The following is a 19,718-nucleotide window of genomic DNA, read 5'->3' on the forward strand; positions in this document are numbered from 1 at the left end:
AGAGAAATGTGTTGCTGGTGTTTTTTTTTGGTGCGCGTGTTTATGAATTACTTGCTGCACGAAGGCATCGACGCAAATGTCAAGCTCAACGCAGCTTTGCTCAATAAAGCGGCCACGTGGATGAGTCGCGATGGAAAAGCCAGTCGGAAATACAATCGTGCGCTTTGCCGTTTATGTCAAGTATGCTTGTCTGGAGTGCAGGTCCAGACGCAACTTATGAGCGCACTCTTTGAACACACACACACACACGTTAGATTCCTCAACCGCCGGTGATATTAGGATGCCGGGTGGGCCACTGCCATTTGGGGGGAGAGGCGGGGCACCGCTGAGCAGTGAAGAAGAAGGGCGAAGCACCAGCGCCACGAGGCCGCTGCCCACCGTTCTCATTGTCTGCAAAATTGCGCCTGAAATGCCACATTTTCCTGACGTAGGAAGGCATTTTTTTTTCTTTCTTTACGACTTACGCGATCCTCATCACGGCCGGCGCGAAAGCAAAGCTGCTCGCACGCGTTGTTGTCAAACTTGTTTCCCTTCGGCCTCCGCCCGCAAAGTGGCTGCAGGCAAGCGTGCGCGTTGCGCAGCGTGCACGGGAAATAGCACAAGGTTTTTGAAAATCGCATACCCGACTTGATGCATCATAAATTAATAGTATGTCCCAATTACACAAGCTCTCATTATAATACCAAAACGGCAAATGAGAACACGCTTGTGTCGCTCGTGCATCATCTGGAGTGATATTTCGGGCATTGCAGCGCAAACCTGAGATGAGCGGTGCGTAGACTTGCGGCCGATAAACCAAAGTTCAGCTTGAATTAACACGGCAGCTTCTGACATCACTCACGAGGCCACGCCCTCTTGAAGGCACAAAATACGCAAACAGACGGCAGTTTACGTGCGGGACTTTTGGCTTTGTCGCCGTGCTGAGCACAACTCAGACTGCCGTTGATGCAAGAAATCGTTTGTTGCGTGTTTGCGGCGCAAAGGCGCGCCGTCAAGACTGGTGCAAGATGGCCGGATAGATTCTTTTTGGGCAATCAAAAAAAAAAAAAAGATGTGGAAAAACAATCAAGAACATTTCGTCAATTTGCAAATCCAAACCTTCGAACCACACCTGTGCAAGGGGTTGACTGTAGTTTTGCGTTGTAATATCGCCATTGACCACTAGATGGCAGACATGGCTGAGTTGTCCTTACGCTGGGGAAATTTGTTATCTCCATTTTTCATCACCGCTTATCCTGAAGAGAGCTGCTGGGGGGGGGGGGGGGGGTTCGATGGAGTCTATCCCAGCTGACTTTGGGCGGAAGGCAGAGCACACTCTGAAAGGGTCGCCGGTTCGTCGCAAGGCACACAGACGAGCATTTGCGGCCACATCCACACCGCCACTGAGTGGGAATCGACTTCCCGCTGCCTGCATACAAGTCAGGCGAGTGGACCACTTCACCATCAGCGGCCCAACTCGGGAACGAGCTCCGAGCGGCATTGGGGCGTGCCTTCGGGCCACGAACAGTTCCCAGTCAACGGCCGACAACTGGGTCTGCAGGTACCCGGGTCGCTGCGGTTTTTCGCAGCCGCTTTGGGACCCGGTTGGAGGTTGCTCAACAGCAGCAGCAACACCATCGGCGACCCGAATGTCTCATCGAAAAGCAAATGTTTTAAGAGCCCATATTTTGCACATGCATGCACAGATTTGGGCCATAATTAAAAATCACATTTTTTGTCATACATGTAGTTAGGAAGTGCATGGTCCTATGTGTCGCACCGATGTAAAATTGTGCTCCTCAACCCCCCCCCCCCCCCACCCCTATAATTTAGGTTCCCCATCCCTTACCCAGAGCTTTAAATGAAAAAAAAAAATCATCCAAATGAACACGCATGGCTCCAGGCCAGGCAAACTTGGGAGGGGCAGAAAGAGAACGAGTGCAAAAAATGTTTTGACTCAGCAGGTTGGGCAGGAGGTGTGGTTACAGGGAGAAAAAAAAAAACAAGGCACCTGGAGCATGGGTGCAGTCCGCTCCAGCGGGACCAGGAGCAGCAGCAGCAGCAGCAGCAGGCAGGCGGAGGAAGAGCCAGCGCCAGCGCCTCGTCTGTCCTCTCTCTGGCGTGTCATCTCGCGACCATGAGTCAGTACGGTTCTCACAACGCACTGAGCATGAACATGAGCTTGAACCGCAGGGCAGAGCCGACCACCGGGGGGGGCTCCTTCCGCTACACCCGCAGCGAGTTGGTGCAAGGAGCCGGCAACGGATACGATCACTTCGTGGACTCGTACAACACGGTGACCAAGACTTCTGCAGGAGGGGGGATGGCGGGAGACACCATTGGAAGAATGACAAGCACGACGGGAGGCGCAATTAGGTACATTTTGCAAAAGACATTTCGATCTTTCCTCACAGCAGCGCTTGGCAGAACAGTGAACGCAAAAGAAGGAAATAAGATCACGGAACACAGAACAGGCGCAACGCCTGGACGACGCCATCGACTGCTGCCATCAAACACCCTTAAGAGCGTACCGAGGCAGCAAAACCGCCTCGCCGAATCATTTCGATTCAAATGAAACGGAGGCTACTTTTGAAGAAATGGCGATCTGGGCGGCGACGTGACGTTTTCCTGCTTTTTCGAGAGGCGTCGGTGGTTTCATCCGATGGATACGCATGACGGGTGGCATCGTATTTACTCCAGCAGCGAACGCGTGAATTTGCTTGCGCGGCACCGTAAAGGGAAGCCGGTAAAACGAGACACCTGCCAGGAACTTGCGTCAAAAGTATCACCGCGACATCAGCTTTCCAATATTTGGACTTTCCGAGATAGCCCGGCGATTGGCAAGCTGACGGCATTCAACTCTCGCACCTCAAACTTTTATCTTCCGCGGATCTTCTGTCTGCCGTTTAATTTGGTTCGTTACGAGGTTAAGAAGAGTGCAGCCATAATGGCGACTCACGACGACGATGAGTTGGAGTCAAGGTTTTGCATTGACAAAACACAGACGAAAATTATCCTGGCCGACGGCGATTGGACTTTGTATTTGAGCCGTTTTCATTGCGGACAACGGTTCTGACGGCGAGTCCGCGCCGGTATGTAGCTGCAGCGCACCGCAATGGGTGCCGTTTTGGATGGCAATTACCTCGGTGAGGAACAATACACAACGGCCGGGTCACCACACGGCTCTTGCAATGGTACAGTCAAGTTCTGCATTCCCCACAAACGAATTTCTGGTTAGATAGAGCGGGGGGGGGGGGGGGGCGGATGCCATCATGGCCGCGTGCAACGTTTTGTCAAGGCGCGATTTTGTCTGTATGCGCGCAGTTAAAAAAAAATACACGCACACGCAAGCGATGAGATTCTTTCTTTGCTTTGCAGCGGCCTCACTGACATCCATCAGAGGGCCGTGTCGCTTCAAGCGCAGTGCCAGGAGGACCTGAGGCGAGCCGAATTTGCCCTACAGTCTGTGAGTCAACGCGCGGCTTTTCATCTTGACCTTTTTTCATTTTTAGAAACCTGTCAAAAATCTGTTTGACCAAGTCTACTTTGTCAAGCCCAACTTATTATTCAGCCTATGTGATTTTTTTTTAAATGAATACATTTCGTGTTGGTGGTGTAAAAAGCTGAATGCAAAATTATGTGTTGACTAAAATATTATCCCCCCCCAAAAAACATCTCAATTAGAAACGACAACAATTGCTGATACATTCTAAAATGCTTTGACATTTACGGAGAAAAAAAAAAATCATCTCTCCCAAGACACCCGGACAAGAATGAATGTGCAGGAAAGAGTGACATCTAGCGGCCAAGTCGCAGATTACAACTCATTCATCCCGCCCCGAGGAAGAAACTAAAAATATTTGCCTTCATGAGTGTTTTTCTTTTTTTTCTTGGTGCGTCTTCAGAGATTTCTACTGTTTCTGTGCAGATGAGATTCTTGGGGTCATTGTTATTTTACAGCATGGCGTCTTCACATTTCAATATTGTTTTTTTTTTAAAATAAATCTTCAACGATGCATGTCAGGGAGGTAATATGGCTGATGCAGAGCAGCACATGCTGAGGGCAAAAGACACGATTGACCAACTGAAGACCTACGCGATGGACCTGAGGCAGATGGGACAGCCAAGTGACAACGTTGTCAGAACGTAAGCAAGTATTTTCAATTGAATGCTTTTTTTTGGGGCGGGGGGGTCCGCCACAAAAGTTCTATGTCCTAACAAAAAGAGTATTTATTGAGCTAACAATGGAAACGTATATGTTATGTTACATTCTGTGAAAAATGAAGAGACTTGAAAACACTGTTGCGACTTTTGGCGTGTGCCATCAGTCCTGACCTGACCTGACCCAAACCAAAAATAGAAATGTTGGGTTCGAAATCTTTTGTAGTTAAAACGAGGTACTATAAACCATTCGAAACACATCGCGGTATGATGCCGTCTACTTGTACGGTACTGCAAACTACACCAAAAAAATTCTTGTATGGTTTATGGAATACTTGCCCGACATTGTTCATCAGACCTGAGCATTGGAATAAGCAGTAGCATTTTAGCCCAGCGGTTCGCGCTGGGGGTGTGCAACACTTCAATAAAAGATGATTCGGGCCGCGATACGATTCAAGGATGCTCCAGTGGAATGATTCAAGTCGAGGTGATCAAGATTCCGTTCGAGATGGTCCACCTCGAGTGGCGAAAATGCGATGAGCCTCCTGTTGTCATTTTACAATATGAATGAACTCCAATCTAAACCAGTCGAAAGCGCTGCCGCGAAGAACTACCTTGGTGCTGCAAACACGCCAGCAGAACACACGTGTGCTCGGAAGTAACCGCAGGCAATTGCGAGTCTTCCCAGGTGTCCCGCCTCTCCATTTCTATCCGTCTCTCTCCAGTTGGGAGATTTGTAACGATCAGCTGAAGGGGGTCCACTTGGCCATGGCTGGCTCTTTGCAAAAGCGCAGGAGCGTGAAAGCAAGCTCTGGTTCTTGGGAGGAGCCGGGGAGGAGCTTCCAAGACGCCGTGGCCTGGATTGCGCAGCAAAAGGTGGGCACGGTCACCGGACCCCGACAGACGACTCTCAGATTCACGTGGGCGCATGCTTTTCGCAAAACTCGCAGTTGCAGAGATGAACACTGTACTGATGCTTTGTTTTGTTTTTCGGACAGCGTCTGATTGAAACGACATACTGGGGAGAAGATCCCGCTGGTATCGAGAAGAACCTCATCAGCCACCAGAGGTTTCACAACTCGCTCCAGAACAGCCCGCAAGTGGACCGAGCCCGGAGTGACCTGGTGGGTCATGTTGTTGTCACTATTCCAAACCTTGCCCATCGTAGAACCAGCACCACCATCTGGTCCCTCCGATATCGACGGTAGCTTCTCCTTAAATAGTCAACGTTTTCATCCGTGTGAGCGTTCGTACAAAACTCCCCGAGCATCTCTCGGGCCACGGCGAGCAACGTCAGACCGGACAGGGACCAAAGCGGTCTCACGCCCGTCCAAAACCAGAGATCCAAAAACCGGACATGATGTCGATAAATAAGCACCAAATTCCAGCCACTAAAGGCCATTGACTTGTCGCTGAATATCATCCGCCAGGTTAAGAAAGGAGACAAAGGAAACCTTCATGCTCTGGACCAGGAGTGGGACAGTCTTAAGGTGAGCCAAATGCCAGTGATGTCTCTTGGCGGTGGCGAGCGCGTCCGTGAATACTCCCGATCCCTCCATCTGTGGCTGCAGCAAATGTCATTTGCGCGGAAGCGGCGGCTGGAAGACCTGCAGCAGATTATTCAGGAACTCTCCAAAGAGATCATGTGGGTCAACGACAAGGAAGAAGAGGAGTTGATCTTCGATTGGAGTGAAAAGAACCTCGACCAGTACATCCCCCGGAAGCAAGAAAGCTATTCCGTTCGTATCAACACGCGCACATTGCAACACGACACCTCGAAAGGAGAAGGCGCGCCGCGTAGCATTTTCATGGAATTCAATTCCAAGACACAAAGGCCTTTTATGAGTCTCGTTAGGAACAATTACACGTTTCAGGTGACTTTTTGGCAGCGTACCCAGTCGTCCAATTAGCCGGCTAAACCGTCTAACGCTCTGCGCTCCGCAGAAACTGATGAGTGCCCTCGAGGAGAAAGAAAAGCACCTGAATAAGCTGAAAGTGAGAGTGGATGCCCTGCTGAAGAACAAGCACCCGGCGTCGGACAAGATCGAGGTCCGTTCCGTCCGATACGAAAGCAGTGCCAAACCGACGGACCCGCCGGCTCCTGTTTGCGGCGCCCGCCGCCTCGCTGACGCCATCGGCGTAATCTTTTCTTCTCCAGGCATACAGGGACACGCTGCAGACTCAGTGGAGTTGGCTCCTTCAAATTACCAAGTGCATCGATGTGCATCTGAAGGAGAATGCGGCATACAACCAGGTCATTCTCCAAAACTCTTACCTCGAACCGCGTCCGAGTTCACGGTGGAGAATAATCGGGCTCTACCCTCAACTGGTTGGACGACATGTTAATGACTCGTTATTTACAGGGCGGGTTCGTCTTGCAGCCTTTGTAGATTGTATTCAAAAGTGTAACTGTACCAAAGAAAACGTTTGTTGGCACTTAACGAGACATGAACACACAAAAAGATCAAAGGAAGGCACGGCGTCCGACGCGGCCAAAGCCATCCGTCGCTCTTTGCAAATGTGGCCAAACAAACCGTTGAATGATGAGCAACTTCCGCTATGTCAGATACGCCACTTCATTTGTATTGTACGCCTCCCTTTTTCTTTTTTTAGTTTTTTAAGGAGGCAAATGAGACATTCAGAGCCCTCCAGGGGCAACAGGAATCCATTCGGAAAAAGTTCACCTGTAACAAGAACACTCCACTGGAGAACCTGCTGGAGCTGCTCAAGGGATTGGAGGTATTTTTTTTGTTTTTGTTGACAACAATAAAAGATGACCTGAAGTAAAATTGCTGTATATGAAATTGACAGTATGCGTCACGCCGGCAGTGCTAGGCACAGTTGTTAGTGGAGCAGATCGCAAATTGCTTGTCATTGAGCGGATTAGATCCTTCGCAAAGGTTTTTTTTTTCTGTCTCACTGTAAATATTTGTCACTTTATTTTGAAGAGGGAGCGAGAGACGTTAAGAGATCAGAAGAGGCAAGTTCAGCATCTCGTGAACAAGTCCAAGAGCATCGTCAGACTGAGATCCAGAAACCCAGAAGAGAAGAGCAGCCGACCTGTGATCGTCAAAGCCCTGTGTGACTTCAAACAAGACCAGGTCAAAGTCTGGACACTTGAGTCTCAAACGTGTCCCCACTTTGAAGACTTCACACACTTGCGCAACCACACTCACGCAGAATAAAAATGAGTTTGAAAGATGGGCCAAATCTACGTCGGTCGTTCAAGATGGGGCAATTGTGTTTGGTCTTGAAACTACAGAAGGTGATCTGTAAGGGTGACGAGGCCATCTTGAAGGACAACAGTCAGCGCAGCAAGTGGGCCGTTACGGGCCCGGGCGGGTTAGATATGGTCATCCCGTCTGTGTGCTTGATCCTGCCTCCTCCCAATCCACTCAGCATCAATCTGGCTATCGAGTAAGTGAAACACATACGCCCCCTTTTTCCAGCAAGCGGGATGGGACGGGATAGGTTTTTGGTTGTTTTTTTTGTATCCCATTTGTATCCCAATTGCAACATACACGTTGCAGTATTCGGGTAACGTTCTCAACTTAAAGCAAACACACAATGGATTTCTGTCCGTTCAACAGAAACGAGCAGTGCTATGAGTCCATCATGTCTTTCTGGAACCAGTTGTACATCAACGTAAAGAGTCTCATCGCCTGGCACTACTGCCTTCTGGATATCGAACGCATCAACTCGCTCACCATCTCCATGGTAGGTGATGATCAATCTCTCTTTCGTAGCGATTTGATCTTTGATTTCAGACAGCAAATCTATCAGTCATCCGATGAGAGCGCAATGGTTGCGTCGTTCAGGGTCGACATGTTCACCCCAGTTCCATGTATGCAAATCCGCGACTATGCCGGGACTGATCTGTACACTGACAGTCTACATGCCGTCTTCCAAAACGTAGAAAAAGCAACTTGAGAATGATAAAAGGCCCATCGCTCATTTCATGTGAAACAGTTATCGGATGTTTGCAGTTCCCCCCACGGTCTCACTTGTGTTGTTGTCGTTTCCCCCCTCGGTCGCGCCTCATGCTAATTTTCCTTCTTTTCAGCTGGCTCGGATGAATCCCGAGGAGTACTCGCAGTTTATCGACAGCCTGGAGACTCACTATGAAGAGTTCAAACGGAGTTGCCAAGGCTCCCAGATGTTTGCCGAAAACGACAAGAGGGGCATCGAGAGACAGTTCAACGCGGCTCAGGCCTACTACGGGACCCTCGTGGTGCAGTTGCCCACTTACCGTGAGTCACGCATGCTTGTTCAAGTCATCAAATGTTCCCTCTGTCAATCACCGCACTTCAATGTTGTAGTTTGCTGATGACAACTGCAGTATTTTCAACGTAAATAGACCGCGTCAGGATTTGGTCACAGCCAATACGACGCACATGGTGTGACGCTACCGATGACGCGGCACATGCACGATCCATATCAAGTCAGTCATGTCAGATGCAGTCGTGATTTGACGACATTTTGTCACACCAACTGACATGAGGGCCTTACTGACAATCTCTTGTGTCGCTCATACGACAGTTATGTGAGGGGGGGGGCAATTAGTTGATGACGAGATGTCGAGATGTTTGCCTGTATCGTGTCATTGGAATTGCCAAGTGTTGCATTTTGGTCAAAATGGAGCGCGGTGTATTTTGCTCTGCATGTTTCACGTCTTGGACTCAACTCCATTTGAACTCTTCCTTGGTTTTTTTGGTTTCTTTTCTTCATCTAGAAGCCCAACAAGCACAGCATCAGCTCATTATAATGACAGCGACTGCCGACGAAGATGCCAGACAGCTCGAGGAAGAGCGGCAGAGAAGCGAGCTGACAAAAGTGAAGAAAGAGGTCGTGAGAGTGTCCAAGGCGGAGCCGCTGAAAAAGAAGGTGGCCTCATCTTCTCACACTTTAACAGAGCTGCAGGCACTCAGATTGAAGCTGGCGGCAGCTGAGGGCTTGCTGAGTCAGCATGTTCACATCTGCTTGGGAGATGACGGAGCCAAAGACTGTGGCCTCAAAATCACACACTTGGAGGTCAGCGCGAACGGGCAGCAAAAAGGACAAGCCCCGAAAGGGTCACCCCGACCGCGCACTGACTGTTTTTTTTTTTTGGGGGGGGGGGTCTTTTTTTGTATGAAAGGGCGCGCAGCTTGACGTCAACGCACTAAAAGAGGAGTACGCAAGGCTGCGGGAGAATATTACGAAGGCGCTGGAGAGCATGAACGATTCAGATAAAGCTCAATTCTTACGCAGTGAACTCGAAGTCATCACACAGCGTCTGGACGGTCTCGAAAGCAACTTGTCCACTTACCTTCTGCGGTAAGACTGCGCAATCTTCGGACTCATGTTTTTTAGTGGATGAGTGGCCACGGAAACCACGCCAAAGCCCAAGGCGAGCTTCATTAAGACCTCAAACTTTCACGTGGTTTAAGTCTGGATGAAGCATTGAGACAAGACAATATAGCGGGATTTATGTTGATTTTTGTTTCCAGGCTGCGGGCGCTACGGGACCTGCTGCAAAGTATGGCACGTGCTGAAGATATCGTGAAAGTTCATGAAGCCAGATTGACAGAGAAGGAGACCACTTCTCTGTTGCCGGGAGAGGTCAACGACTACTTGAGGACTCTGAAGGTAGATAACTCCTGAGAGATAGACGGTATCGAGTGCCGCCGCTGTGCAAAGGACACAATTTGGACAAACGCCTTGGGACACACCTTTTTGTGGGAACACGTTGAGCAAAGGTTGTTTTCTGCGCCAGTGCGCAAAAAAAGATTCCCCGACTTCAACACCATCAAACGTCAATGACCTCCCTAATGCTCTTCTCGGAGAATGCTCAACAAATCACACAGATCTTCGAGAAAGAGCCCACTACACATATATAAATAAAACTGAAGAATTCAGTTCACCAGTGTGACCACGCTGTTGCTATTTTGCAATTTGCGTGTAGAATATTCAGGACGAGTTGGATGGGAAACGCGATGTTGTGGCCTCTATGGAAGCAGAACTTGCCAAGGCGCTCCACTGGAATGGCCAGGTGGGGGGGCCCCTCTACAGGTGCGACATGATGCTGTCAAATTGCGCCGAGCAGGTGGGCCAACTGTCAGACCGCTGGAGACGAATCCAGGCGCAGATCGATACCAGGTACGGCATATTGAAATGTAGCCAATCAAGGTTGCGAGCGAAGATGCGGAATTCTCCGCCTCCTGTGAATTCCTTCATTTCAGAGTGCAAGACTTGCAGAGTTACCTGCCTCAACTGGAGCACTACAAGCAGTCCAGCTCCTCCTTCCGTGACTGGATCGGGGACACTGGCAAAAAGCAAGCCATCCTGCAGGCTACCCACATCCAGACTGTTCAATCTCTCAAGGACCACATCAGCAGTCAGAAGGTGCTCCAAGATGATTTGTCATCGTGATGGGTGCCGACGTCACGTTTTGTTTTGGGCCATCTGACATCTTTATGTTTGTAATGTTGTCAAGGCTCTCAACGCAGAAATCAAAGCAAAGAGGGAAACCTTAGAAAGTGTCCTGAAAGACAACGACGCCTGTGTCACCGCCATCAAGGTAAGGAGGTCAACACGTCACTGATTGTTTCTGATCATGATGAACTCTTCCTGAGAGAGTGGTCCTCATTTATCATAAGGACCTGGCAAAAGTAAAGAGAGCGGGCGCGATTCACCAACGTCGGTAAGCGGTGACCTTGAACTGCAATAAATAATCATTCTACTATCAATAACGAGAAACGCAAACGGGTTCAAAGACGACCACTCGCAGGAGTCTTCTCAATCACGCATTGGTGAACGCCACTTTGTTGCGAAATGGGACGTACAACACGTTCGTTTAAAAGATTTGTGGATAATCCAACTGCTCTCGGTCATCGACGGCAATCTCTTTCCTTGATGATTCATCACTACCATCGAATATCGTCACTCAACTCAATTTTGTTTCTAGAGCCCTTGAAAACAACCGCCGCTGTCAACAAAATGCTGTACACGGAGCAAATGTCACATGTGCAACGAAAGAATCAATGAACAACATAGACAGAAGAAAGCACAAAAACACTCAAACTAAAAATCAAGTCTCATGCTGAGTCAAAAGCCAAAAGACTAAAACGACTTTTAAGACGAGTTTGGACATCCCGTCTAAAATGACCTGATGTTGTTTTCCAGGATTATGAAACAGACCTGGCCAGTTACACCTCTGGCTTAGAGACTCTGCTCAACATCCCGATCAAGAGAACAACGCTAAGATCGCCATCCATGGATCTTATTCAGGAGGTACGGCGGACAGTTGCATGTGCAACCAGAAGTTAAATCCGTCAATCTAATACAAGCGTTTGTATGCGACACTTGAGTCATCCCCGAGTGGTATTTCTCCTAGGCTGCTCAACTGCAGACCCGTTACATGGAGTTACTTACTTCGTCTGACAACTACTTGAAATTCATAGGAGAGCTTCTCAAAAACATGGAGGATCTTAAGGTACCAACGTTTGGATTTGTTAATATTTCAATGAGGTAGAGCTGTACACCAGTACAATTTTTTTTCCTATTTTTAAACTGAAGTGACCTTGAACGACTCTGCCTCGGTTCCAGATTCGAAGCACTCGGATTGAGGTGCTGGAGGAAGAGCTTCGCATGTTGAGGGAGGCTCTCCAGGATCGCAAGAGCAAGAACAAGGCTCTCGAAGACGCCGTGGCGCGCTATCAACTCGAGCTCTCCCAGTCACAGGAAAAGCTGCTGTCGGTGGAGGAGATGAAGCGAACCACCGCTCTGCAGTGCGACGCCGCAAAAGACAGCCTCGATGACACTCACAACCAGCTGGCGGACCTCGCTGATCAGGTGACCCGCCTCAACTACTTGCTCGAGGAAGAAAAGAGGAAGAGGAAACTGGCAGAGGAGCGCTACACCAAACAACAAGAGGAGTACGAGTCTGTCCTTAGGAAAAGGCAGACAGAGTTAGAGAGCGTCAGCTGGTCCAAAGTGGAAGTGGAAAAGACGATGGGCAATCAAGAGCATGAGATGAAACAGCTGCGGCGGAAGCTCGAAGAGGAAACCTCCAAGGCGGCGGAGCTGCGGAAGGAGATTTCAAAGGTAAGAAGCCAATGCGATGCAAAGATCGATAACTTAAAGCTCGACTGTGACTCCCAGATCCACGTCAGTCACGCCACAATTCAGCGGCTTTCGGCCCAGAGGGAGGACGATGCGCGTCAGCTTCAGCTGCGATATGACAGGATGCGAGCAGAGGGGAGGGTTATGGAGGAGGAGCTCGGGAGGCTGAAGATGGCTGCCGGCCACGCAGAAGAACGACTGAGGAGGGCGGAGGAAGAAGCTCGTAAGCAGCGCTCGGTCATCGCAGAGGAAGGCCGCGCGAGAAGAGAAGTGGAAAATGAGATCGAGGTTTTGATCGAGCAGCAGGAAGAGCGAAGCAACAAGCACCAGGAGGCTCTGGCCGAAGTGGAACAGACCCTAGAGCAGAAGACCGAGCAGTTGGCCTACGTCACCCACAGTCTGGAAGAAGAAGTGCGAAGGCGGAAAACTACGGAAGAAGGAAAGCGTGCGCTGGAGCGGACCCTGGCCGAGCTTCAAGCAAAGCTTGCCGGTTCAGCGACGGCTGGGGCCCAACTGACCGAGTGCGAAGCGGAGCGTCAGAACTTGCGTTTGGAGCTGGAGAGGGAGATTAGGGATCGGAGTCGCGTAGAGGAAAACCTCAACCGGTTACAGGGCCGCGTAAAGGACATTCAATCTGTGCGAGATGGCCTGGAGCTGCGGTTGGCTCACCTCAGGGAAGCGAACCAAGAGGAAGTGTCGAAAAGAAGGCAGATTGAGACGGAGTTAGAAAAGACCGCGACGACGATGAGAGAATACTACTGCGCCTTGACCGCTTTACGTCAGAACCGAGAGGAAGTCGAGGCGTCGGAAAGGAAAGGTGAAGAACGGTGTCTCATGATGCAGGAGGAACTGGAAAGAAGCTTGGAAAAAAACAAGACCTCCATGGAACAGATGTCACAACTCAGCACTGAGCTCAAAACCCTGCAGCAGCAGCTGCTACAGGAGCAAGCTAAAATTCAAGAGGTGACCCAAAGAAATGAGGGTCTGTGTAGAACTTTAGAGGCAAAAACTGAAGCTTTAAATATGAACTCTTCTGAAGTTCAAAGTTTGCAGGAGAAAACTGAAACCTTAGCCAAAGAGAGACTCGGGCTGGAGGAGGAGCTGAGGACAACGCGACATGAGAACGCAGAGCTCTTGAGATTCAAAGAGGAACGTGATGATGAGGTCTCCTCCCAAATTACGGCCCTCGAGCTGCAGCTGCAGGCCAGCGAGCGCCGCAATGTTGACTACCGCAACCTTGTCTCCGAGCTCTCCTTGGAGAAGGCAAACCTCAAACTGGAGACTGAGAAAATACAAATTCAGGCCGCTGAGGTACTTGCAAGTCCGATACCTGCCAGACTGCTCCCATCTTTCCAGATGAATCAAGTAGTCTTCACTGCCACTAGACCGCTTCCTGATTGCTTGCATGATCCTCAACATTGTTCTTCTCTAGTAGCTTTTAAATTAGCGTCTGATTTCCCAAAAGTTTGAGTGGTGTCCATATTTGACCCGCGTGCAGTTGGTAGCACAAAATGTTGCCGTCTAAAACCCCTGACTGGTATTTCAATGAGTTGGGACATCTATTTGTATATTTTATATTTCTGATTTCATTCCTACAGTACGCACAGCACACCATGCATTCTATATCGAAACACGTAACGTTCCGAAAATTTGCGTACAAGTGAAATACATTCTTCACGATATTGCAGCCGAGGCCCACCAAAGGCATGCACTCTTACTGCCGGCTTGAAGAGATTGAAAGACGACCTCCAGTTGACCAGCTGGAGTTTGGCAAATTGCTTTGAGCTTGATTTGATTAAGTAGCGAACGTCTGCCAATTCTTGATTTTGAAAACCATGAACGTTTTCAACTTGATTCCGCACAGCACTGGGATTTTGGAAATCAGAAGTTGTTTCCTCCACACGTTGAAATGAAGCGCATGACTTGTCCTTCAAGCATAGCCGATGGGCATTCATCTCTCCGCACTGTTCTCTGCCCCCCCCCCCCCCCCCCACAATTTAAAAAGATGTGGCGTGCAACATTTTTCACTCTTTTGCTCATTTTTCACGTTTGCCCAGAGCCCCATCAAGTCAAAAAAGTGACGTGTGCTGTTTTGAAACCCAGAGAACATAATTGTAATAATTATAGTCTAATTATTTGATTTTACGAGTTACACTAATTACGTAAAATGAAATCTGACAAAAAGCAAACCGGCTCTGGGCCAAGTTTGTGAGTATGTACTCATTATACGGTAGGATTTTTTTTTTCCTCCCTTCACATCAACTTCATGGGTTTTTTTTAGTTAGCACCTTGTGCATGAATTCGTGTTACGGATATTTTTAAACATGCCTGAATTGACCAATTTTCATCTTTTACTCTTTTTTCCCCCCATAGACATCGACCGCAATGCTCTCACTGCAGTCACAGTGCAGTGAGACTGAGAGAGAGCGAGATGCGCTGCTGTTGAAACTTCAGTTGTCTGGGACAGACAAAGATCACCTGCAAAAGCTGGAGGAGGAACACAGACGCGTGAAGCTGTCTCTTGAATCTGAGCTTCAAAAGAATCAACGTGTACAGGACGAGAATGACAGGCTGAAGAGAGATTTAAGTTACTGGAAGGAACAATGCCAAAGCAAGCAGGGTCTTGTTGACCAATATGATGCGGACAAGGAACGTCTGGAAAGGGAAAGGAGGAGTTTGGAAAGGGAGATAGAGAAGCTTCGAAAGGAACTGAGTGACAGTGAGAAAACATATCGAGAGAAGCTGGCAGTCCTCCAGAAAGAAATCACAGAGTTGACGATTCTAAGACAAAATGCGCAAGATGAGGTCAGGAAAAGTAGAGAGCTACCAATGTTGGATCCCTCCGCTGTCATTTTTGATGGCGTCCGCAAACCAGTGGCAGCAGGCCAATTGTTTGACTGCGGTATTTTGGATAAAGCCACCTTTAACCGGCTCATTCGAGGGCAAAAGTCTGTTCCTGACGCATCAGATGACATCAAAGTTAGCCTCAAAGGAACAGGCCCAATAGCGGGGGTGATCATTGAAAACCCACAAGGGGACGGTTTGATTTCTGGATGTCCCTATAAGATAAGCCTCAGTGAAGCAAAGAAAGAGGGCCTCCTACCACCGGATGCCGTTGACCTGCTGCTGGATGCTCAGGCAGCCACGGGCTACATCATTGAACCAAGAACTGATCAAAAGCTAACGGTCGAGGAGGCAGTTGCCGCCGGAGTGGTGGACCCAAGAAACCGAGACAGACTTTTAGTGGCACAGGCCGCTGCCGTTGGCTACAAGGATCCCGGTGCAGTCAAACCACTTTCTGCGTACGAGGCCTTGAGAAGGGGACTGATCGACAGGAAAACGGCACTGCGTTTTTTGCAGGCCCAGGAGTGCGTTGGAGGCATACTGGATCCAAATCTCAGTGTGTTCCTTCCCAAAGTCACGGCTATTGATCGTAGTATTTTGGATGAAAACCTCGGCTACGCTCTGACCCAGAATCCCGAGTGTTACCTTGACCCAGACACGAACCAGGGTGTCAGTTACGGAGATTTGAAGAAACGATGCAAGACCGAGGCTCACACCGGTCTGCTACTGTTGCCAGTCACTGAGCGAAAAGACCCCTCCAAATTGGTATTTGATGGCGTTCGCAAGACAGTAACAGCACAACAACTGCTTGACTGTGGCGTCTTGGACAAAGCGACGTTTAATCAACTAATCACGGGGGAGAAAACTGTCCCGGAGGTGTCTGTGGAAAAACAGGTTTTCCTCAAAGGGACCGGTGTAATTGCTGGGGTTTCAGTTGGATCATTCCAAAAAATGTCCTTGACTCAGGCCAAGAAACAAAGTATTCTTTCCCCCGAGAGTGCCGACTTGCTACTTGAAGCTCAGGCAGCCACAGGACACATCATTGACCCACAGACGAATCAGAAATTGACCGTGAAGGAGGCGTGCGCGAGAGGCGTCGTCTGTAAGGAAGACGAATCCAAATTGTTTGCTGCTGAAGCTGCCGCCATAGGTTACAGAGACCCAAATACTCTGTTGCTCTTGTCGGCCGGCCAGGCCATGAAAAAGGGTCTGATTGACAAGGACGCGGCCCTTCGCATGCTTCAGGCTCAAGAATGTGCAGGAGGTATTTTAGACCCTGCCCTCAGTGTATACCTACCAAGGGACATCGCTATGGATCGAAATCTGATCGACGCAGAGCTATACAAGGCCCTCAGCCAGTCTCCTCAATGCTATTTGGATCCAGACACACAACTGCCAGTGAGCTATCTGTCCCTGAAGAAAAGATGCAGAGCAGACACCATCACAGATTTCTTGCTTCTTCCAGAACCGAAAAAACCAACAAGCATCCAAGGGCTTCGGAGCCAGGTGTCTGTCATAGATCTAGTAAATGCCAACCTGCTGGAGCCAACTGATATTGATAAACTGAAAGAAGGGAGATTGACAGGTCAGGACATTGAGTACCGTCTGCGCTCCTATCTGGGCAAGTCCACATGCATAGCAGGACTATTTGACGAAACCACTGATAGGGTGATGACATTTTATGAAGGCGTGAAAGGTGGACTCTTGCCACCTGAGACCGCTCTAAAGCTTCTCGAAGCCCAAGCTGCCTCGGGGTTTATCGTCGATCCAGTGAACAATAGACACCTCACTGTGAGTGACGCTTATAACAGAGGACTATTTGGGCCAGAGTGTCTGGACAACCTGCTAGCAGCAGAAAAAGCTGTGACAGGTTACAAACTGCCTGGTACAGAAAAGGTTATCTCTCTCTTCCAGGCAATTAAGAGGGGTCTAGTTGTGGAAGGCCATGGCATCCGTCTGCTAGAGGCCCAGATCGTCAGTGGTGGCATTATTGATCCTGATCACAGCCATCGGATTGATATAGGTGTGGCCTACAGCAGAGGATACTTGGATGAGGCAATGACTAAGATCCTGACCGATCCGGAGGTTGCTCGTAAGGACTTCGTTGATCCTAACACTGAGGAAAACTTAACTTACATGGAGCTGAAGAAACGTTGCATTACTGATGGAATGACCGGCCTGGTCCTTTTGCCAATAGCGGACAAGGAAAAAGAAGAGGCAACTATGAAAAACACCTTGAGAAAGAGGAGAGTAATAATTGTGGATCCGCAGACTAATAAGGAGATGACTGTCCGCGAAGCATACGAGAAAGGATATATCGACTACAGCACCTACCTGGAGCTGTCTCAGCAGGAGTGTGAGTGGGAAGAGATCACCATCACTGAACCGGATGGTTCCACGCGTTTTGTCATAATTGATAAGAAGACAGGTACAGAGTATGACATCAGTGAACTGCTCGAAAAAAGAGTCATTGATCAGTCAGTTTTTGATCAGTACCGCTCAAGTATGATCACCTTAACGCAGTTTGCAGATATCATCGCTGAAAAGAGTCAGCGTGGATTGCCACCAACAAGTTCCACATTACCGTCTTCGTCATCAACAGTTATGTCAAAATCTTCTCTCACAAAGATAACCACAACAATACCGCCCACCATTAAAGAGCACAGCTTTGCAACCAGCAGTGGTTCTCAAGTCTCATACGACGCCCCTAACAAAATATCTAGTGGTTCCGTCGCCCTGGCCTCCCCCGTTGAAAGTGTTGGTGGAAAGGATCCCGTGGGCGCCATTTTCGATACAGAGACTTTGGAGAAAATATCAATTACCGAGGCTTTGAATCGCGGCCTTGTTGATACCATTACTGCTCAGAGATTGCTGGAGGCACAAGCGTGCACCGGAGGAATCGTAAATCCAGAAAACGGCCGTCGGCTCAGCGTCCAAGAGGCGTCTCGTCAAGGTATAATTAATGATGATATGGCTGCTAAACTCAAGCCTGCACAGAAAGTCTTCATTGGCTTTGAGGGTGTCAAAACTGGCAAGAAAATGTCTGCTGCCGAAGCCATGAAAGAGATGTGGCTACCTTATGAGGCAGGCCAGAGGTTTATGGAGTTCCAATTTGTGACCGGGGGACTTTATGACCCTGAACTGGGTCGTAGACGAACCACAGAAGATGCTTTGAAAATGGGCTGGATTGACGGTAGCGCTGCGATGAAACTCCAAGACATCAGAAACCACACAAAGAATTTAACATGCCCCAAGAGCAAACTGAAGATCTCTTATAAGGAGGCTCTGGACAATTGTCTGGTGGAAGAGAGCACCGGGCTGAGAATGCTACCAGCGTCGTCCGTGTCCTCCAGAGGAATTAGCAGTCCCTACAATTTTGCCTCTGCCCCAGGATCCAGCACAGGCTCCAGGAGTGGCTCGCGCCGAAGTTCCCGAAGGAGCAGCTTGGATTTAGGCTCCCCCACCTCCTTGTCCACCACCAGTCATACAGTCCTTACCACCCTCTCCACTACATCTCAAATGAAAAAAAAAATAGAATCCATATAGTCACCGCACCAGTCATATCATCGTTGCTACTTTATTGTTAACAAATCTGAATAGTTGTTGGGGATTTTTTTTGGGGGGGGGGGGGGGGGATTCCAAGGGGACCAAGCGAGGTGAATGTATCAAACAGGCCGAGGGAATGCTAGCATTGGGAAGCGACAGCCGGTGTGTACATTTTAACATCTGAGCATCACTGGCAACTCTCCGTGATCACTGTGTCTCTGTCACCGATATTGACATCCATCCAATAATATGACGCAAAGCCGCAACCACTTTGCGACCTACTTCTTCCAGTGCTGTCTGAAAAGGGGCCGCTTTTTTAAAAATATATATTTTTCTGCTTTGGGAATATAACGATGCTGCGATTGCATTTATCCTGCATTTATTGCATCAAACTGTTTGCTTTGTCTGGGAAGGGATGCGAGGTTAATTGCATGTAGAGCGGTACCTTGAAGTTCGGCCGCAATCTCGTGTTCGTTTGTGTGGACTGCTCATTGAGACCAATGATTCAGTCGCAACCCCGACGATCAAACGACAATGCATTCATCCTGCAGACAATAAGTACCAGGGGTGTTCCGATCAGTTTTTTGCTGCTGATACCGATCATCCATGAGTGAGATCAGCCAGTACCAAATCAGCCAGGCTAAAATTTGATTGACTGATGTGCTTTTCTCCATCTTGATCAAGGATACAGTCAGTCACATAAGGTACTTACTGTAGAGACAGCAGACATTAGCTCAAACCGGCATTCCACAGACCAGCACCACTGGCAGCTCTTTGAGGTGTGTTCTTCACTCAAATTTTGGCCAAACACCCGATTTGACGAGTTTTGCGGATTTTGAACTTGAAGGTGCCACTGTTTAAAAGTACAATGCTCACTTTGTGCTGAAGGTGTTCTTGGTTTCTTGCAGTTTACGGCTTTAAGTTCTGTAACAGTCGCTCAATAAAACATTGACCTTTTGATTCTTTGTTTGAGTCAATGAATAAGTGTCCGTAGTTCAATGGTCCTCGTGCCTCATGTAGAACACATTACTCGAGTGTTTGGCAGTAGCGGCGCTACAAGTAGTGCCATAAGTAGCTGAATTACA

General features: G+C 48.8%; 1 protein-coding gene across 1 annotated transcript; it reads left to right on the top strand.

Annotated features, from left to right (window-relative positions):
- Positions 1–1,999: 1,999 nt before the first annotated feature.
- On the top strand, positions 2,000–19,593 carry dspb (desmoplakin b). The gene is made up of 24 exons (XM_086115744.1): positions 2,000–2,355; positions 3,358–3,445; positions 4,004–4,125; positions 4,866–5,016; positions 5,139–5,264; positions 5,571–5,630; positions 5,712–5,879; positions 6,085–6,189; positions 6,299–6,394; positions 6,754–6,879; positions 7,089–7,241; positions 7,403–7,557; positions 7,731–7,857; positions 8,204–8,390; positions 8,873–9,171; positions 9,278–9,456; positions 9,630–9,768; positions 10,085–10,278; positions 10,362–10,524; positions 10,616–10,699; positions 11,305–11,412; positions 11,516–11,614; positions 11,728–13,554; positions 14,617–19,593. The coding sequence occupies exons 1-24, from the start codon at positions 2,117–2,119 to the stop codon at positions 18,631–18,633; spliced, it is 9,012 nt and encodes a 3,003-aa protein (XP_085971870.1). The 5' UTR covers positions 2,000–2,116; the 3' UTR covers positions 18,634–19,593.
- Positions 19,594–19,718: the final 125 nt, after the last annotated feature.

This window comes from Hippocampus guttulatus, chromosome 7, assembly GCF_054856545.1.
Source record: "Hippocampus guttulatus isolate MCC_2025c chromosome 7, RoL_Hgut_1.0, whole genome shotgun sequence".
Lineage (NCBI taxonomy): Eukaryota > Metazoa > Chordata > Actinopteri > Syngnathiformes > Syngnathidae > Hippocampus > Hippocampus guttulatus.